Source organism: Coturnix japonica, chromosome 2 (assembly GCF_054131305.1).
Source record: "Coturnix japonica strain WE chromosome 2, WE-NBRP24, whole genome shotgun sequence".
NCBI classification, from domain to species: Eukaryota; Metazoa; Chordata; class Aves; order Galliformes; family Phasianidae; genus Coturnix; species Coturnix japonica.
Window position 1 is genome coordinate 113,878,947 of NC_140664.1, and position 21,268 is coordinate 113,900,214.

The window sequence follows — 21,268 nt, forward strand, 5'->3', positions numbered from 1 at the left end:
ACAGTCACATTAACACTTTCTTTGTTCTGGATAACTCATAACTTCTGCTCGTACGTGACCTTTGAGGATATAATAGGCTTGTTCCTAATCTAACTCAAACGCTAATGCAGATTTGCTGAATTCAGTGGAATAGCCACTCTTCTGCAAGTAGGAGAGATCAAAATAGATTCTTTATTGAAAGAACATACCAAGTAAGCTCTTGTATTACGCTTGTATAGTGTTATTTGTATAAACATTCAAACATCATGTCTGTTGCTTCATGTAAAATGATGTTTTAGTATCTCCTAGCACTGCGTGTCCTGAATTTACTGGAACTCATTCTACTGCTCTGTATCCTGGCTAGGTATAAATAGATCTAAGAAATGCAGTTTCCATTCTTATAAAGGAAGAAGAATAAGCTGCTGTGCCAGAGGTACAGGTGTACCGAAGTAATTAAATAATTCGAAATTTGTAAACGATGACTTGTATGTATATTTGCAAAAGAACTGCATATAAAGTTAGGATGGGAGGTGTTATTGCCATGGATTGTATCATGAATGGCTATGGAATTTTTGAAGAAAATATTTTAAGTATTTCATATTGATTTTTTTATTTTTATTTTTCATTTTTTATTTTTTATTTGTTATAGGTTGCTTCTTTATGTATGAAAGAGCAAAGAAAGCAAGAAGTGACTCAAATTATACAGACAGGACATATTAAGAATAACGATGCTGCCTTCTGCTTCCAAAACCTGTTGTGTTTTTTTTGGTTTGTTTGTTTAGTTTTTGTTTTGTTTTGTTTTGTTTTTCTTGTTGTTTTTTTCATGTTTGGTACCACTTATTATTGGAAATTAATAGTAATGTCTTAAGTTGGAGGACAAAATAAAGAAGTGCAGCAGGATCATGTCTGGTGAACAACAGGTCAGCTCTGTCAGATGACATCTTGGCTAATAAGGCATGTAACACAGCTAGTAGGAGTACCAAATTTACCTCTGTTTCACTTTGCTTTGGAATTGGTAGATTTTATTATTTTTTAATTTTTTTTTTTTACTTTTCTATTTTACCCACTTGAGGAAAACTGGGGATTTGCATTATTTAGACTAAAATGGCAGAGAAGAAAGCAAGCCATACTGAGGAAGAGGAGAGACCTTGATTCAGCTTTTGTGTCTGGTGGGAACATTTTTTCAAAATGTAGGTGCTATTTCCTGTAATCAAGGGCTTTCCAGAGCCTGATAATCATTTCCCAGATGTATCATTTTGGTGAATTATTTTTTAGCCTTAGGTTATTTCATGACTGATTTTGCATATTAAGAATGGGAGAGGATCATATTCATCTTGATGATAGAAAACAGGGAATAGAACTCCCACAGCTCTCTCTCCCCTTCTCTCCATCTTGTGGAAAGTTTGGCTTTATGCTAAAGCGTGAAAAAAGCCTTGACTGCAGTATGTCAGGCATATTTCAGTTAGATTTGTGTCAACCCTAATAAGTCAGCTGACAAGGTAATAAATTGAGTGTCTGTTCAAGACCTGGCACCTGTACAGGAAATAAAAGGGGATTTCAGTTGCAGGAGGTTTGCTTTGTTTTGCAAATGGACATTTTCTCAAAGTCCTCTACCTCCTTCCCCTTTCTTCTCTTTTCTGAATTCATGTTATCAAAATGTTTATTTCAATTGTGACTGGAGCCAGTTTTTAATCTGGAAAAGAAAGCTCCGTGAGGGTCTTTGGAATTGGAAATCCTGACACTTTCCACTCTGAAACAAAAGCTTACAGAGCTTTTAATTATTCATGTATCCTGCTGTTACGTATATAGCTTGAATAATTTCCAATTACAGAGGAGAAACTGCCTTTGTTTAACGTTTTGAAACTTTACATTGATGTAGTTGAATCAGGCTGGGAAAACTTAATTTATTTAACCCAGGGAAACAATGTATTAGTAATACCTCACTATTTTTAATGATAATATAACCTCCTGACCGAGGTGTCTTAACATGTTTCCCTCTGTGTCTGACCTCCAAGGATGCAAGGCTGTTAAAGCTCTTGAGAGCTGAGGCTTTGTAGGTCCAGCTGTAGAGCTGTGTTTTTTAGCTCAGGGGCCCCAGGTCATGTCCCAGTGTGATGCGAGGTGGTGACTGCAGCAGTGGCAAGAGCCTAGGTTGTCTCCTTGTGGACTTCACTTTCCATATACAGTTCTTTCCCTGTGCTCAGAGAGACAACAGCTATTGCCCCTGATCCTTCTCACTTCTGGTGACTGTCCTGGGGACTATGGAAGACTTCTCCGGAAAGCTGATTCCAGGCTCAAAGGTTGCTCTGTGAGCTGGAGGAAGCAAAACAAGACCTGGTATTTTTGCCAGGAGTCAGCTGCTTGTTCTTCCAGTTGAATTTTCTCCACCTTTTCCCTCCTTCATTATCCCATTGGGATCTACCATAAGTAGATCTTCATGTCCACATGGAGAGTTCATCTCCCTGAATTTCCTTCTTGGACTTTTTTAATTAGAGGAAGCGATAATCTGACCCAGTGGAAGGAGAGAGGGGAAATGGTTTATTAAAACAAATATTGTCACCTTTAAATAAAGCATGTATGAACTTTAGAAACAAGAATATGAAAACCATTTCTGAGTCAATACAGTTGCTCAAGTGCATACTTTGCTCATCATAAGAAAATTTTCAGCAGAAATGTTCAAAATCCAAGAAGACTAATCTACATAATGTATATAATAAGGTTTTCTGTGTAGTCTGTGTGTTCTAGGATTTATTGCTCCTTATGCAGAGGATTAGACTAGATGACAAAAGTCTTAGATATCTGCTTCTGTCATATTTATGGTTAAAACTAACATTTAAATGAGGAAAATGTTTTCTTAAGTTCTCCTCAGTATTTTCAAGAAGTGAAAATGGAACTTGAGGGAGAAAAAATAGGCAATATAAACCTTTAAAACTCCAAGTGAACTTTCAGAGTTGTAACTGAATGCAAGCCCTGGACTTCTCTATCTATCACACTGTAAATTTTTTAAAAAAATACTTAGCTAAGCAACTCTTCTTTCTCCAGCACTGCATAGTGATATGATGGATTACTGCAAATTAATTACTGTAATCAGATAGTGGTATGCGTTGTAGAGTTGTGATTCAAGCATGAAGGAAAAAATAAGCAAATTCTGACTTGTACAGCAAGTTACACATAAAAAATGTGTTGTGAGGGTAGCTCAAGTTTTACACCTTGGCCTCAGCTTGTGGAAAAAATGAAAAGAAAAAAAAAAAAAAAAAAAAAGACTCAAGGGTGAAATATTGAAAGCTGATCAAAAATGGAGGAAATGTACCAGTCCACATATCTTTGGGTGTACTGCAAAGGCATTATATGTTAATAAAAGCAAAAGAATAAAGTAAGAAAACAGTACCTAATAATAACTGATACTGTATGTTGCAAAAGGTGTTTTAAATTTCCTGGCCATTGAAAAGATGTTAAGAAATGCCCATTTCTTTGTGTTTGAATAATATCAGCTCCCTTCTGACCTGTTGTGAAAGTGACTGAGAATTTATACTAACCTTTACAGATGCCTCATGAGGTGAATTGCAAAAATCTGGTTGGACACATATAATCTTCTTTAAAAATATTTATAGAACACAGCTCTTATGAAAATTAAACATGTTCCAGGTGTGTAAGGTCCAACTTCTAGGCATAGATCAGTTGATTTTTTGAAGTTGCAGATACACCTGCCATTGCAACTTAAGAGAAATCCTTAATCTGCCAGCTGCCAAAATGAAAATATTTGAGTTTTGTTGTTTTGTTTTTGCCCAAGAGATGAATTGGTTTATTTGTCATAGGTGTAGGAATGAGTTAGTTGCAGGTAAAAATATGGCTGCTGGCCATGGAAAATATGTTATTTCTCATCTTCTCAAGGAGCACCTCTTGTAAAGCTTCATCTTCTCTGCATGGTATGGTGGATGCAATGCTGTTATAATTGATGCCTGATATTGGGAACTTTGGATTTTCAGCTTACTTTGTTTCTTGTTAATAATTTTATTTAAAACACCATTATGGAAAGAAGTGTTAATGCTGGGAGTGTGGAATTACTGAATATATGTCTCTGAAAATATGAAGATGACCACAAAGTTCGGTGAGAGTTCATGAGATGAAACAGCAACATTTTCTGAGATTCCCTCCTGTTTCAGTCCATCTGCTGAAAAGGACAGTGCATGATCAGACTATTTTCAGGGATGTTCAGTAGAGTTCTACATGGCCAGTAAGACAGATCAGTGTCTTCCCAGGTTGCGAAACAAGGTTTTGGAGGAGAAAGGATATAATATGTCCTCTTTTAGTTATGTTGATTGAAGTATTTTGGGGGCTGTGTGGTAAAATAAATTGCTGAAATCACATATATGAAAAATAACCAAACTGAAAAAGAGGAAATACAGGCCACAGAGAAGTGTCAGAAAAATGAGCAGGTATGGACAGAGACCCGCTTCGTCCTCAGAATGAGCTATTTTGCTTTCCTTGTGCCAGTCCTAGCATTAAATCCCACTCTATACTGAACTCAGCAGAACCAGTCAGGAACTGCAGAAAAGGCCTTGAATACCTTGAGGGATGGGGCATCCACAACCTCTCTGGGCAGCTTGTAATAGTTCCTCACCACCTGCTGAGTAAAAAACGTCTTCCTAACATCTAACCTAAATCTCCTGTCTTTTAGTTTTAAACCATTCACCTTTGTACTATCACTATTGGACCATATAAAAAGTCAGCTCCCCTCCTGCTTGTTAGCTCCCTTCAAGTACTGGAAGGCTGCAGGGAAGTCTTCCCAGAGCCTTCTCTAATCTTAATAATCCCAACTCCTTCAACCTTTTTTCATAGGAGAGGTGCTATAGCCCTCTGATAATTTTTGTGGCTCTCCTCTGTGCCTGTTCCAACAGCTCCACATCCCTCCTCTACTGAGATCCCTAGTCTTGGATAGAGTACTACACATGGGACCTTAAAGGGCAGAGTAGAGAGGGATGCTCACCTCCCTCAACCTGCTGGATGCTGTTTTTTTGATACAGCTGAGGGTACTGTTGGCCTTCCGGGCTGCAAGTACACACTGCTGGCTCAAGTCCAGCTTTTTTGTCATCAGGACCTCCATGTCCTTCTCTGCAGGGCTGCCCTCAGTGAGTTCTTCTTCCAGCCTTGAACTCCTATCTCAGATTGCCTCAACCCAAGTGTAACACCTTGCACAGCCTTGGTTAAACGTCATTAGGTTCTCATGGGCACAGTCTTTGAGCCTGTAAGATTCTCTAGTTATTTCTCTTACTCATCATTAAGGTAAAGATTTTAGTTCTTTCACAATAATCATACATTTGAGTTTGAATGGAAAATGATTGCCACTACACTTTGAACTTGAGAATTAATGAGTTTCTTGCAGGAAGGTGAGAACAGGAGCACTGTGCCACCTGGAAGGCACAGGACTGCTGAACAGTTGCTTAATGGGCATGCTTCATTCCAAAATGCACGTGATGAATGGATGAGAGTTTGTTTTAAAAAACTCAGTAGTACTTTTGCTTCATGTTTGTCAAGTTAGTATTGGTTTTGTTACTTGATGAAGATTGTGAAGCTTGGACACTGTTTTTGTATGTTACAAAAAGACTCCTGTGGTAAATAGACTGATAAAACTATTTGGTTTTCTGTTTCAGTCTTCTATTCAGAAGTGTCGACATAGTTAGTTACATCTATGTATGGAATAACTACAAACTCTTTGAACTGCCTTGGGACTCAGAATGGACATGGTATTTGACATTTCTGGGAGTGGACTTTGCATACTACTGGTTCCATCGCATCAGTCATGGTAAGAGTGAGCTATTTGTTTTTAATGGAAAAAGAATCAGTAATTACAGTATTGATAAATGAATTAAAATATTTTTGTGTTGTGTTTAGATACACACATTTTATACATATGTTTATAAGATATTTCAGAATCCTGTCTTTAATTAATGCTTGACTTAAAGGTCATTATTATGTTCTTTTTGAGAAATACATTTATAACTTTACTTGACCTTGTATATGAATTTGAAAAGGATTCAACCGGTATTTGTTATAACAGTGGAGGCTGTGTAAATCATGCCTGTTACTTCTGTTCTTATATACTATGAAGGCATTATAATGCCAGTTTCTCATTGTATATGTTACAAGTTTCCTCTCTGTGGTGACAACATATGTTTGCTCTAGCCTTTTGTGTTCTGTCTGCTAGAGCAGTAGCACTTTGTATCAGACCTAATTTTAGGCCTGATCTAAAGCCTGTAGTGAAGAAGTAAAAGTCTCCTTATTGTTTCATACTTTGGACTGGACCTCTCAAGGCAGAGTGCTCACAACCCACAAAAGCTGTGAAATGTAGTAATGCAAGTTTATGTAATGTGCTTTCAAAAACTGAAAATGTTTTGATGCCAATAGGTGTGTGGAGAATGTGGAAGTGGGTGAGAAAGCATGAGCTTCTGTGAGGAGTGGGAGGTAGGAAAGGTCCCTCCCGAGTGGGGAGAACAATGCCGGGTGGGTGCAGGGGGACAACAATGATGTGGGGGGCCAGGGCTCACAGTGGGACAGGGCAGGAGGTGAGGAAGCGTGGGGAGCTGGAACAATGTGCTGGGGGGGACATTGCGGCTGGGAGCTGGAGCCCTGCGTGGGTGTGCGCGAGACTGGGAATATGCTTCGCAAACAATGACATTAACAGCGCTGGCAGGGCTGCAGCCCCGGCTGAGAACTGGACCAGGGTGGGAGGATATTCCTGTGTTTTTAACTGAAAAAAATAACTGCCTGAAAGTGTTAGCCTGGCTCAATTTTCACCACTCAGTGGTAAAATACCCAGTACCAGAGTAAGGAGCAGAATCAGCTCTAAGCTTTCTAAAGCATTTGCACTTTTTTCTATTCCTACAGCAACTGTGAATTCACTTTTATCTGTTTCTCTGTATTTCAAGGGTAACTCTGGGACTGCATACTTAGAAATGAATCATGCTAGCAGTTTTAGAATTAAAATCCAAGGCAATTCTCTCAGTATGTAATGAAGCTGTGGAAAACATGCAACAAAATGTTTATATCTCAAGAAGCTCAGCCCTGAGCTATTCTGTAAAAGCTAAGCTAGGCTTCTGGAGGCTGCAGAAATGTTGGTTTCTGTCAAACAGGGAAGTGATGCAACATTATAGAAAATCACTCTAAATTAGGATTTTAGCATGGACAACAGTTCCTCTGGTTGAGCAGCGATAATATCTGGAACAGGGCAACACAGCTGCAAAAGTAGATTGATTCAGAAGTTGGAAAGGAGAATATGAATGAAGGATATGCTTTTAAGATGCAGATTCCTGAAAAATAGCTATGCACTTGGAGATGCAGAGATGCTGGATCAGTCTCTGGTATAAGTGGACAAACACACCCTTGTGCTAGAAAGTGACAGAGCTTGATGATACAGGCTTGGATTCTAGAGCAAAGTTACAGATTAATAGCACATGTATGTATCCCAGGAAATTCAAGCTGTGTGGACTTTGCCTGAGGTTGTAAATAGTAGCACTAACTGTTCCAAAATGAAGAACTGAAATTCAGAGAGATTTTGTTATCATCATATAGCTTCCCCCGTCTCTGAGCAATTATTTGATAAGGTAATAAGTAGCCATGAGTTTGTCTTATTTTCACATTGTCCTTCCAATAATTGGATTATTCATTAGTGTATTTGAATAAAAAGGCTGAATCCTTTCAGACTTCAAAGTTTCCTTTGGAGCAGAAACTCTAATCTGAAATATCGAGTTTTTACCCAGTATCTGGGAAACAATGTTTTCCTCTTTGCTATATGTGTGTGATAGTTATTATCATAAACTGAAGTTATACAGCAAGAAGAGGAAGTATTTTTAGGTGTGACCTCTTTTTTTTAAAGGATAAAGTTATTCTAAGTATGTGCTTGTATTTTCAATTGTTTGCAGTAGTTACTGAAAAGTTAGAGGATAAAATGTATTGCCAATTATTCCAGCATTCTTCTGGGCCTGATCCAAAAGCCATGGCAGTCAATGGGAGAATTTAGTTAGCCACAGTTTTTTCTCTTGGTGTTTTAATGAATTTCTAAATTGCTGTAACTTTTCCTTTTGCTTCAGTAGAAACAATCAGTATGGCCATATTGCTAAAGAAAATAAGCTGCAAAATAAGATTTTTATTTTTTTTTTATTTTATTTTTTTTTTTTTTTAAGGGGAAGGATATGCGTGGGTTAGGGGATTTTTAGCAGATATTTTAATCTAGCATATATGGATTACTCCTCAAGCTTCCTCTCCAGGTGCAGAGTCCTTTGCAGAGTTATTTGTGCTAGAAGATGGGATTTGCTGGTCCCAAGGCAGTGCAGAGCTCTGGCTGTGGTGGAGCACACTCCTCCCTGAGCTCTGGCCTCGCTGATACGCCTGTTGCAGACATATGACAGCGGCAGTAAGGAATTTAGAGACTCTGTAAACTAATTTCTGCAGCAGCCACACCTTTTAATCAGGGGAGGAAATCTAGAATTTTCCAGGTCTACGCAAAAACAAGGAGCTGTCACTCAGAAACACTGGCGATGAGCAGAGACTTTTAAGGACAATTTGGGGTCTCTCCTCTCTACTTTCAGGCTTTGGAGAAGCTGTCCTAGTCTGACAGCCAGCAGGTTCAGAGATCCTGTCTCTTTTTAACAGCAGCTTCCAACACCTTTTCTTTTGTTCTCCTTTACTGCTGGGGAATTTCCATTGCTTCAGTGTCCCTCCCCTCAGACAACCTGGGAGAAGCAAGTTTCCTTCAGCTGGGCCAACCTTGGTGGCTGCATTGTTCTGCCAGGCCCAAGGCAGCTGTGTCAGCTGCCGAAGGGATACGTGACAGGGTCCCTGTCAGCAGCAGCCTGAGCCAATATCAGCCCATGCTTTGAGTTACGTGTGGAGCACATAAAATAGGCATCAACTGATAAGTGTATTCTATCTGGATTCTCCAGCTACTGTGTAAAGTTTTGAGTTAATGGAGTGTCTCTTAATAATTCTCAGTTTATTTATGGTGGATAAGAAATAAATCAGGCTTATTCTGGAGCAACAGTCTCTGAACTCCTCAGATTCTGCCATTCCATAGGACCAACTGTTTGGCTGAAACAGCTTCTGAGAAGTAGAAGTTTCTTAGCTGTAGGGTCTCTCTTAGCCTTCTTTATCTGTAATGTAGCTTCTCCTCTTCTCCCAGTAAGCATCTTCAGTTACAATTTCATAGAACAATTCAACAATTCCTATTTGCTCTTTCCTACATTACCCAATGAATTCTGAAAAACGTGCAGTGTGGTGACTGCATACATGAAATCACTGAAATATTCTGTATCAAGCTTTTTTTCTTAGGAAATCCAACTCTTTTTAGTCATCATATGGTCAATTTAACAATGGTGCATGAATTGCTCGCTAATTGAGGACTAAGAGTTTAAGCCATATTTGCTGGCATGGTATCTGTGCAATATCTGGAGACTTTAGGGAAAGCAGAAAAGGATTTTTTTAGTCAGTACTGCACAGGTGGATAACTCATCCTTATATAAGGAACCAGACTAATCCATATATGGATAAATGGGGACAGACAGTGTCTCATGATTCATGCTATTAAAAATATAGGAATAGGCAAAAATAAAAAACAGTCCTAATCTTTCTGTTAATTATACATATATGCAGTTAATTATTCTTATATGTTGGCATGTTGGGTGCTTGCACAATTCTATGTTCACTGTTTAATGAGAATATGAGTTTGGACTTCCAAGCTTGTTAAAGGAGTCAGTAAAGCCTAAATTTTTTTTCAGCATTTACATTAGCCACTCATTTTTGGAGAGGGTATTGGAATCATATGATCATGCTATCTTTATTTATCTGACCCATTCCTGCCTTTGAACTTCTTCTTTCATCTGCATTTTATAATGTGCTTGTCTGAAGTCAGTTTATCGGAATGGACTTGTTAAGTAGATTTTATATTAAGACTTGATAGTATATTGAAATAATTTTGGGTTTAAGGGATTTTATTTTTATTATAATGAATTTCCCATAAAATGATGCCTGACTTTTGTTATTGGGAACATGGTCAGAAACATGAGGTTTTCTTTTCAGAAAAACCTTCATTTCCCTTGGAAAAGCAGTAAATGAGAATATTCTCTTGCATGCCAGAGGCTCCATTTGGGGTGCAACAGAATGGTTGGGTGGTGGGTATTTGTTTGTTTGTTTGTTTTTTAAGCTTGTCCTTACATTTGAGAAAATTATACTGTTTACCTGTCAGTTCAGTGCTATATTGATTGTTCAGCATGTTTATTTCAGTCCCAATGAAAGACGGAAAACTTTGGAAATAAGTCGAGGGACTGAATGAAGCTTTGCTCTTTTTCTTGTTGCAGCTTCTATTGACTGCAAAGGGAACTGATGCCCAGTGATTAAGAGAAAAATGTTGTCTTCTTGTGAATTTTAGAGGATACATTTTTTTGTCATTCTGGCACTTGTTATTTTTTTCTTATTATTTAAACAGGCTTGGGAGAGTAAGATACTAAAATGTTGCCTCTTCTTGCTTCACAAAAATAGCAAAAGCCATAGCTGGTTGTCATATTTTTTTGTTCTGTCTTCTGATTGATTCTAGTCTAATACCTGCAGACAGCATAACATGAATTAAAAGTAGAGAGTTCATGTGATTATGATTCATTCCCTGACTTCCAATTCTAAATAAAACTACATAATTCTAAATAAACTACATCATTCATTCATTGTTTCTGTATGCTTATTTTTACAACTGTACCTTTTAAATTTCTTCTCAGAAATAAGAGGTGCTCCTTTCATATAATTTTCAGAGTGGGAAGTAAAATTGTAAAAAGACCCACAGTCGGTCTCACCAAACCAAAATGATACTACTTCTGCTGCCAGTCAAGTGTACGTTTTGTTTGGAAAAAGGTAATTCTGAAAATCCCTCAGCTGCAATCAGGCTTCCTGATGTGGAGTGGTCCAGAGTCCTGTAAAATTATAGGAGCTTGCTTGTATTGTTTTCAGGTTGCTATTGTTCATAATAAGTTCCTGTTGTGTGAAAGACTGATTTCTTGTATATTGGCAAGAATAATGTCCTGATCTTAGGTGGACATATTTTGGCTGTTAAATGTGTTGTGGCACTTGCAGATATCGCAGACCTCTTTCTGTTCTGCTTTAGAAATTGTGAGACAAGTGACTTTCTGGAAAATCCTTTTAATCTCACAAGTTTAGAAGATGAGAATGAGAGAAAATGTGGATTTTTTTCTTTCATTTAGTTCTCACTTCTGAATCTCCAGAAGATGATTACAAGTGAATAGATATCCTAAGAGCCAGAGGCTACTTAGATTGATGGTAATAACAAGTTCCCTGACAGGCTAGACTGCAGAAAAAGGGATTGACTGCTGACTTTTGGCTTTTTAGAACTATTATAAGATGTGTTCCAGAGGAGAAATTAGTACATGGTTTGTTGCTATAGGTAAGGAATTAAGTATGGTGATTTGGGTTTAGCATCTAGTCTGGGAAGGCATAAGTGAGCACTGATGGATGATGGAAGGATATCAGGACAAAAGTTACTAAAGATGTGTCATGATCCTTGCATGTTTTCTTCAAATATATAATAATTATTTTTAATATATCCCGACGGTTATCGTGAATTAAGCCTTGGTGGAAGAACAAACGAACTTTTTTTAATGATGTCAGAGACCATGTATCTCTTAACCTTAAATGTAATGAAATCTATATTCATAAAAGTGTGAACTGACCTTTTTTGACACAATATTTTATAGCAAAAATTCAGATGGCATTTCCTTCCATCTTCTCTCAGCATTGTTTATCTTTTCTCAAGCTCCCGCCGTCAAGAGATCTGGCAAGTTCCCCAGTACAAAATAAAAAAGAAACCATGTTCCTCCATTTTCTTTGTTAGTTGTCTTTTCTTATGGCTGGGAAAGGGGCCAGCACAAAGTTAATGCTCCTCTTAAGCATTGCTGAAATCCTGCTTTGAGCATTTACATAATGCAGTGTCCTGGTCAAGTCTCTCTATGTAGACATGCATTAACAAGAGATACCTGTGGGTGTCTGGAGTGTGCAGTCTCATTTTTTTCCATATGCAGGACCTGAGGCTGTCCGTGAGTGCACAGACTTAGAGGAAAAGTTCTAGATCTTCTTGACAAGGATCAAGTTAGTAACATACTTTTTACAATGAAATGTTAGGAAATGCAAAATAAGTATCCATATATATTCAAGTCCACAGGGAAAGTCTTTGATCTTTTCACCTAATTTTTTTTTTTCTTTTAAAGAAAAGTTTCTACCACACATAAGCTCCTGAAGCTTATTATGAATTCCAAATCAACTATGAATTGACTGTTTTCTGAGATCCCCCAAGGAAATTCACTCAGTGTGTGAGCTAAATGGGTAGTTAAAATGAAGAAACTGATAGGTTGCATGTGTGGCTGTTGTGATCATAATGATGTGTCTGACTACCGAATTAATCTGATAGAAATGTCATTGAGCACAAACAAGTATCTTCTGTGGTGAAATGGGAGAAAGTTTCTGTAATGTAATGTGGGATGACCATTTAGGAAGACAGTGGACTTCAAATATTCATAACCTTGGCTACTGCTGCCCTCTAGTCTGTGCAAGAGCATTTTGAAAGGGGAAAAAACATCCCTTTGTAGTCTCACAATGAGACATGAATGTGGAAATATCTAACACTATGAAGAAACAGTTCATTTGACATAATTTTCTTAGTGTTTTTCTGCAAACCAATGAAATGGTGTGTAACACTTTGTCCTATAATATCTTAAGAAATATAAGTGAGATTATTAAAGTTTCAAGTTGAGTATTTTTGCATCTGGTGAATATGGGGAAAGATAAACTAGTACTGCAGTAGTTTGTAGATTTTATTCTTAGGGCATTTTACCTGTGAAATATGTGGAGTAGATCTACTAGATATTATAGTATATAGTATCTAGTATAATATCTACTAGATATTATACTAGATACTATTTGGCCTCTCAGATGCTATACAGCTGTCTTCCAACAAGTGAATTTACAAGTTGAGAGTAACTTTGTTTGGAAGTTCAAGGAAAAGATCAACTACATCTGTCTTATTTTCCTTTCTTCTTGTCTTTAATTTTAAATATGTGTTTTAAGTTAGGAATATATACTTACTGTAAGTGAAAACCCACAAGAGAAAATATATTCTTATTTTCCTTGATCTTGATCTAATTTTAAGCTGTGTTACTTATTTCAGCAAAAGGCTTCCTTATTAATTTAGAGATAAATTAATATGCATTTCCTAACGAGTTGCATATGAATCACTTGATCCAGACATTTTTATTATTTTTTTTTATTTATTTTTGTCCTAAGCCACCAGTTTCAATGATTTTGGAGATGGTAGCTGTTTCTGATGAGCACATTTACATACTTGCTAAAGAACTTTGTCGTGAGCTTACAGGAATGGTCTGTAAGGGGGAAGGTTTTTTATGACCCTTCTATGTTTTACCAATCTGCTGAAATCAGCAGATCAGCAGTAAGAGGTACCAAATGTAACAACCGTTTTTAATTTCTTGTATGAAAATGGAATTGTAAGGAATTAGGTTTAGAGTAAAAGCAAAAGCCATAAAATTCATCAAACGGCAGCGTTGGTAACTATTTTTTGTCACTTAAAGTAGAAGCAGAGTCCTCATGAAATAAAAGGCATTGCTAAAACAGATGGCCCATTTTGATGCTTGTGCTTTTTCTGTTAAAAAAAGAGTTGTGTTTCCCCTGCTGTGCTAGTAAAAATTGCCTGGTCATTATTGCTGTTTGTCAGTCTGTATAGTTTTAAAATGGAGAAAAAAACATGCAGAATACTACCTCTTAGATCTGATGCTGCACTTGAACTAAGAGGTGCTGTGAAGTACTTTGCAATCAAAAATGTCTGTTTTGAAATTTCTTTGAAAACATTTCTCAAACTATGCAGAACTGAGCTTTGGAGAAGCTGTGTGTTTCTCTCCAAGGAATACATGTGTGAAGAGGTATGACAACATGTGGCTAGGGGTGCAAGGCAAAGATGTAAAACCTGCTTTCTTGGGTGTGCACTTCTGCTCCTCATTGGGACGTTGTTAAAAAGTACCCATTGTTAAGGACCAGATGGTATCAGAAATATCATTATTCACATTTCTTTCAAGGACACATGTTCTTCTAGCAAAGTTTTTTTGTAATTTAAATAGCTTTTCAGTATGCATCCACCCATACATGCACATCTTATGTGTATGTATCTTATGTGTAAATATGTATGTATTTATAGTTTTTGGATATACTTGTTATCAGCTGATGTGACTGACAGATATTTCTAAATGCTCACAATCTACCTGAGATAATTTCAGAACTAGCCATAAATAAATAATTCCAATTCCTAATTGACAATCCTCAGTTTTTACTGACTGAAGTGAATTCCTTATAAAGAATAGGTGCATGATTACTTAAAATTTTTGTGTCTTTTTAAGTTAATAAAAGTTCTGACATGGCTATTTAAGTAGACTGAAAATGTCTTCTACCTTAGCTCCCATTGGCAAGGTGATCCTCTCAGAATATTGTTTGGATATCTGGATGTCTGTAATAGTTTTTCTTGCTTGCTAAAAGTCTTGTGAGACCATTACCATACTTTATTATCTATTTAAAAATTGCTAATTAACATTTAAGATGTGTTTGGAGCAGACAAAATGTTATTGTACCTGGAATACACATTTGGTTTGTTGCACATGTTTCCCTCAGTGCCTCAGTTAAAGTATTTAAACTGCCAAAATGCTTTTTGAACATACAGGTTGCAATATCCACATCACAGACAACCTAAATTTATAGCGTGCTCCTGGAAGATGTATCTTAACAGAGATGACCAACTATCTTAACAAAGATGACTAACTAGAATTTTACTTGTTTTTCTGCTTTTAACAGCTAAAATTATCTTCAAATGCTCTCTTTTTTTGCATCACTACATTTTCTTTTTTTTTTTTTTCCTCTTTTTTTTCCACTAACTGGAGTTATTTAAATAAAGCACATCACTTCTAAATTAGATTTATTCAAGAATTACTAATTGTCAAACTAGATGAATTAATCAAGGTTAAATATTTAGAAAGTAAAATTACTTATTTAATATCTTAAAAATAAAACATACTCTAAAAAGAGCATAAATGTTGCATTGAAAGAAGGGTATCTACAGTGTTCTCATATGTAAAACTGTATGAAAGACAGATATCCTGAATAAGTATCACTGAGCTGTTACAATATTCATAGTTGGATTCTGCAAGGAACTTGGACTGAGTCTCTAGATATTGCTGTCTGGTTTAGTTATCCTGATGGCTTAATGGAAGTTGAAGTAGTCTGAAAATTTCTTCCTGTTGCTGGAAGCAAAAATTGTGAATAATCATCTTCTATTAGTATGTGTGTGTGAAGACAGGCAAGTTTTAGCAAGGTCCAGGAGAGTACTGAGGTTTTGCTCTCTTCATTCAGTTGTGTTCTTAACAAACTTTTCTTCTGATGAAGTATCATCATTCCCAGCATCACTGATAAGGACATGTAAGTGGCCATCATTACACAGATTATCAGTATAAATGTCAGGGAGTATTCATTACTGAATGTAATACAGAGCAACCAGGGCACAAGAGATTGTAAAATATGGATGTTTTTTTTTTTTTCTTGTTACTTTATAGAATTTGTTTCTATAAATGTATATCAAAAGCATCACTATTGCCTACTTCTGCATTTTATAGTTGTAAGTTCATCAGTGGCAAAACTTTTGCTAAGTATGAAAAGGGAAGTGCATGTAAAACATTTTCATAGGGAAGCATTTCAGAAGTTACTGACATCATGTTTGTGGTTTTCATCAACTCTAAATAGACTTATTAAACAGAGAGAGAAATATGTTTTCTAATGATTTTACGGCAGTAGTGTAAGATGCTTTATATGTGGATCATATATTTTACACGCTATTGTTTTCTTAAAATAATTTATCATTATTAACACTGAGTTCCAAAATACATTCTACATATTTAATAAAAATATATTTATTTTATTTTTTTCTTTTTCACTGGTGTAACATATGTTGTGCTACAGAATTAAAAATAAAAGATTATTTGCATTGGACCGTCTTCTAGGTTAAGACAGATTTGTCTGGAAATAGCTATCTGTGTTTTATTCCTGTGGTTTTTTTTTTAAAAAGTGTTTGTAAAGGTGTTTGGTTTTTTTTTTTTTTGTTTTTTTGGTTTTTTTTTTGTTGACTAGCAGTGATTTGAGGTCAGAACAGTCAGGTCTGTCAAATCCATCTCTCATGTCTTCCCCTCTGCTCAAGTTTTCTTGCCCACATATTCTGAAATAATTGTAATTTTGTGGCTATGTATATTGTTTGTTGATTTAAAGCTGAAAAAATGAATCTAAATGTATTACAGAGAATGCGCAGCTAAGTATGTATGCTAGTTGTATCATTAAAATCTTCCCTTAGCCACATGGTTGAAATAAATCTGAATCAGAAATACTTTGCAGCAGTTGGCAGTCTGCAATATACCCACAGTATGCATTAAAGTCATATTAAGTGTAGAATTTTATGAAGTCTTGCTATTAATTTTTGCTCTTTATTCTGTAGAAATTGTTATAAGTTTCATGCTAACTGCTCTTTTAAAAGCACTTGAATACCACTAAACAGAGTTAAATCGGGAAGCTAGAAGCTGGTTCATAGAAATCATAAGTGGAAAGTGAGAGCAACATCACGTAAAGAACAGTTCAAAAAGTCATTGCAAAGTCTGAATTCTTGTTCAAAACATTCTGAAAATAATTTCAGAATGGATACATGGATACCAGGATTGTGATTTTGAAATCTGGAGTCCAAAATAAATTTAAGAAAAGTAATAGAAATTTAAGTAAGAAAATTAAAACAAGAAAAGCTAATCTTATCGATGAAAGATGGGTTCTGAAATGAGTGATCATGTATTGCTTTGCTAGATATGTTTGATAGTAATAATTAAGTATTTCACAGTGATGTTTGTTGGTTGTTTATTTTTTTAACCTCAAAATTGTTTTGCAAAAATGAGTTTTATTAAATCTCTGTAAAATGGGAGGATGGCAAAGGCAGATGAAGATCTTTGTAGAAGAGCTTTTTTTAAAGGAATTGATATATTCACATTTCCTGCTTTGCTACTATCCTAAGTATGAAAAATTCTTTGACATTATATAGTTTATTCACAAGTCAATTCCTACTTGTGACTTGAGCTGTTTCCTCTGGATTTTGTACTCTTCATTCTTTGTAAAATGCGTAACACTTAAAGCCCATTTTAAGATGCAGGAGGTTTTGCATGCATTGCAAATATGATTGTGTTATAAATACAATTGCATATGTATGCTCCTTGTGGCTACAGAAGTACATATTCACAGAATAAAAGCAACAGTCAGAGGAATCCAGGCTGCTTATTTTTATACTTGCCGAAATCCAAGGGAAAAAGGTAAAAAGCAGTTTATAAAACCTGGACAAAAGAAGGATGTAATTTTTTTTTTTTTTTTTTTTTTTTACTCCCCTGGGTTGAATCTCAGCTGAAATAACTGACAGTTTTTTGGACTTACTGAAGGAAATGATGAGTGAAGATAAATATCCAGATGTTTGCTGGCCAGATGTATACAGTTACATTTTGGAAGGCATGAATACACTACCTGCGTCTGTGCCTTCTGAGAAGGAGGTTGTAAATAGTGAATGTGCTAAATTATCTCTACAAATCTGGGGGTGCAGGGGGAAATGAAGTTCAAACTAAAACTTTTGTGTTTTGTCTTCAATCTAGTTTCTTAAAAACAGATGCAGATTGCACATGCAAATTTACACAGCATACGAGTTGGATTTTCTGAAGGGTCATTATGTCTGCATGGCTAACTTAACACCCTTTGTGCATTGTTTTTTAGGGGAGATGTAGCTTAGGGAACTGTCTTAATTTTCCAGCAGTAGGAAATAGGTGTGTCTAGTCTCTGAAAGTTTCCTATTTTTTTATTCCCATGTTTCAAGCTGCCTATTTACGACAACAAAAATTTAAACCTTGACTTTTTCCCCTCTTTCCCCCGCCTACGCTGAGTCTCTCCCTTTCCCACCTAACATACAGATCTGCTTCTTTTCAAATAAATTGTTGGAAGTAGCTGCTGCCTGCTCTTACAGCAGCACAGCTCATCTCAGCTTGTGCTTGCTCTCAAACTTGGGAAGAGGAAAGAAAAGTCTTGTTAAAGTCAAGTAAATAATATAGCTGCTAGGCAGTAGGAAAAATATTGGATTTGATTGTGTATTATTCCCATATGAATGAGATATATTTAAAATTGAAAAGGAAACCAGCTCCCTTTAAACTTAAAGGGACAGAGTTTCAGAAACTGGCAGCCAGTTTGCGCCTATAATTGTACTTAATGTGGAAGGGATTTTCCTCTGATGAGGGATGAAAGGGATGATAGGGTCTTGCCACTGGACAAGCAGTGAGGCAGAGAAGGCTCCTTCCTCCAACGCACTGAACTTGTTACTGGCCTCATCTCTCCCTACTCATGCTAAAGGGCCCCCTGCCTTGTACAGGTAGGCAGTGCATAGGAGGCACTGCTCCTTTAGGAACTCCAAAAATGAGTGTGTTGAGAGTGATTTTTTTTTTTTTTTTTTTTTTAATGAAAACCATAATGTTTTTAAACAGTGATCATTCTCCTGGACAGGAAAGGAAGTGCTAAGCATGGTTAAGCACTGCAAGCTCATTTAATTGTTATGGCTTGTAATTTTAAATGGAAACAGCCTTTAAAGGTTTTGTTTGTTTATTCTGTTTATGTAAATTTGTGCTCTCATTCTGTGTACATAAACATTAGGAAACATATTTGCCATATAATTACAGGCCTAGTATCTCCTTAGAAAGGAATAAACTAAGAACTTCCAGAAATCCATGCCTCAAAGATATAGGTCATCCAACCTCAGATTTCTACTCCAGATGATAAATTTCTCACCAGTTATGTGTGAGAATAAGTAAGCTCTAGAGCTTGACCTGGAGGTTGCTCTTTGCAAGCAAGCAGAAGAAGCTTGTTTCAGTTTCTGTGCAACCCTCCTAATACTGCACTGAATTGTCCTGAAGTGCTCAGAACAAGGGATGATACTATAAGACATAAAAATCTGCAGGTATCACCAGATACATCATGTCACGGATTTTTGCCTAGAGATTCATCCTGACAGAGAGGTGGGGGAACAGAGGAACAAAGCTTTGCTAGTAAACTAGTTATTTTTCAAGTGTGTCTTGATGGCTTATCTGTGCATTGCCTGTTTTTGCAATATTTATCACGGCTCAACTACTTTATTTGCAGTATGGGTTCTGAAATAACTCTAATATAATTTTTTATCTTTCCTTTGGCTTTGATTTCTGTGCCTCGACTACTAATTTGGTTTATTTTTTGCATTCAAGAATATTGAAATTATTTTTTATCATAGAGGATAGGATTTAGACTACAGCAGGCAAAGTCCTAAAATTTTAGATATTGCAAGAAGGAAGAAGACTTGGGCATTGAATAGGAAATTCAGGTAGGAAAATGCAATGGAACTAAATGTGCAATTGGGTTATGGAAGCACCACCGGATACTGGCGAGAGTATGAAGAGGGATGGATGAAGCAGAGAAATGTGACAGAAAACAGTAGGTGCTTGGGCCACATGGAGGAGTATAAGTGAATTCAGAATGAGGTGGAGTGGTCTGAATATGAAAGGAGGAAATTTATGATAGATAGATTAATGGCTACTGCATTACATAGATGAAGGTATAAAGCCTTGTCCCATATAAGCCTGCAGAAATGTCATTAACTACTCAGAGAGTGTTTGTGCCATAACTGAAATCATTTTGTACCAGTCACCAAGAAATTCTGTATTTTTGTATACTGCTGGTTAAAATGTTTCAGTATGGTTTGGACAACTCTCTTGTGTGTTGAAAATACCCTAGTAGCTTCCTAATTTATGCTTCAAAGACTTAAGTTTTTGAAACGAATAGAAGGATTTTGCCATGCAAAAAAACTGGCAAAAGTGGCTTTTATTGGGACAATTGGGTAAAACTGCCCTCTACTCTCAGTTATGAATGAAAAGGCAATGGCAAGTGCTACAGGAAAATGTCTTTCTACAAGATCTTCGAAAGAACAACTCTTCAAAGATATTTAACATTGTTCATTTGCTTATGTAAACAAATGGTTGTACTAATATTTGTTAATTTATATCTATTGGTCAAGTAATGCAAGCATCTCTTGAGAGGTCTGCTGAGTGTTAATATAATTGCTGAAAAGTTTCACACATTTTTTAGGTGGTAACAATATCTGATATGTCATGACATTTCTGTGAGGTGATAGCACAGCATTTTACACATGAATCACAATAATTCTCAAAGCTTATTTTATCTTCCAGTCTAGTGGGATTTGGTTACTACACAAATAACTTTAGGACAGGAAGTAAGAAGAATACTGTAATTAACTGAAATTGCAGGGGAACTTAGGTAGTCAGAATATAATTATGCAAGGCACAACTCAGTCAGGAAACAGGATTAACTTTCCTGTTCTTTTGAAAAATGCTGGATGATTGCTAATATTTATAAATGGTTTTTACACATCGAGTGGATGATGATGCCTGTGACAGAGGAGCTGCCTTTAAAATTATGCTAAGCAGTTGGTTCCTCTGACTAAATGATAAGGATGCTTCCTCCACAAACAGCTGTTAAATTTCCTTCTTGCAAGCTAGATTTACTTAAAGGTGCCACATCAAAATATTGAGCCAGTCTTCACTAGTTTTTCAGGGCTAATTTGATCACAGTATATTCTAAGCCAAGTAAAATTGCAAATAACTGAAAAGTCAGTTTATTTTAGAGAAAAACAAAACCTAACAACAAACTAAACCCAAACCAATCCCACCCCAAAACAACCACTAAAGTTCTTCTATTCTGTTCCATCAGACACTGATACAGGAAAGCTCAACTAGTTCAGTAGCACTCTTGTGTCTAACTTTTGAAGCATTACAACCCCCCTTGCTAACTTCAGTAGAAATTATTTCTATAATCTATGTCATTTCTGAAAATGTTTACTGTGTGGTTTAGAAGTAATGCTGTAGAGGTAAAATCAGAATTAAGGTGTGCCTGAAAAAATAAAATCCAGCAGTAACTACTAAGTGTTGTTGGTATAAATTCAAAACGGGGAAATGATATTGAGTCTCTGTATCTGTGATTTTCTCTAAAGAAAATTTGGAGCACTAATTAAAACCAATGTATTGCAACATGCAAATCTGACACAGGTGAATGTTCTATTGACTGCTGCTTTGAATGGCAAATATTA

At 36.3% G+C, this 21,268-nt stretch overlaps 1 protein-coding gene across 5 annotated transcripts in view; it reads left to right on the forward strand.

Moving 5' to 3' along the window:
- The window catches only part of AGMO (alkylglycerol monooxygenase), a 171,886-nt gene that overhangs the window by 13,440 nt on the left and 137,178 nt on the right, over positions 1-21,268 (forward strand). For all 5 annotated transcript variants that reach the window (XM_015853865.3, XM_085538540.1, XM_085538537.1 and 2 more), the window contains exon 3: positions 5,631-5,782. In XM_015853865.3, the coding sequence (XP_015709351.1) occupies positions 5,631-5,782 (152 nt within the window). The remainder of the gene's footprint in view (positions 1-5,630; positions 5,783-21,268) is intronic.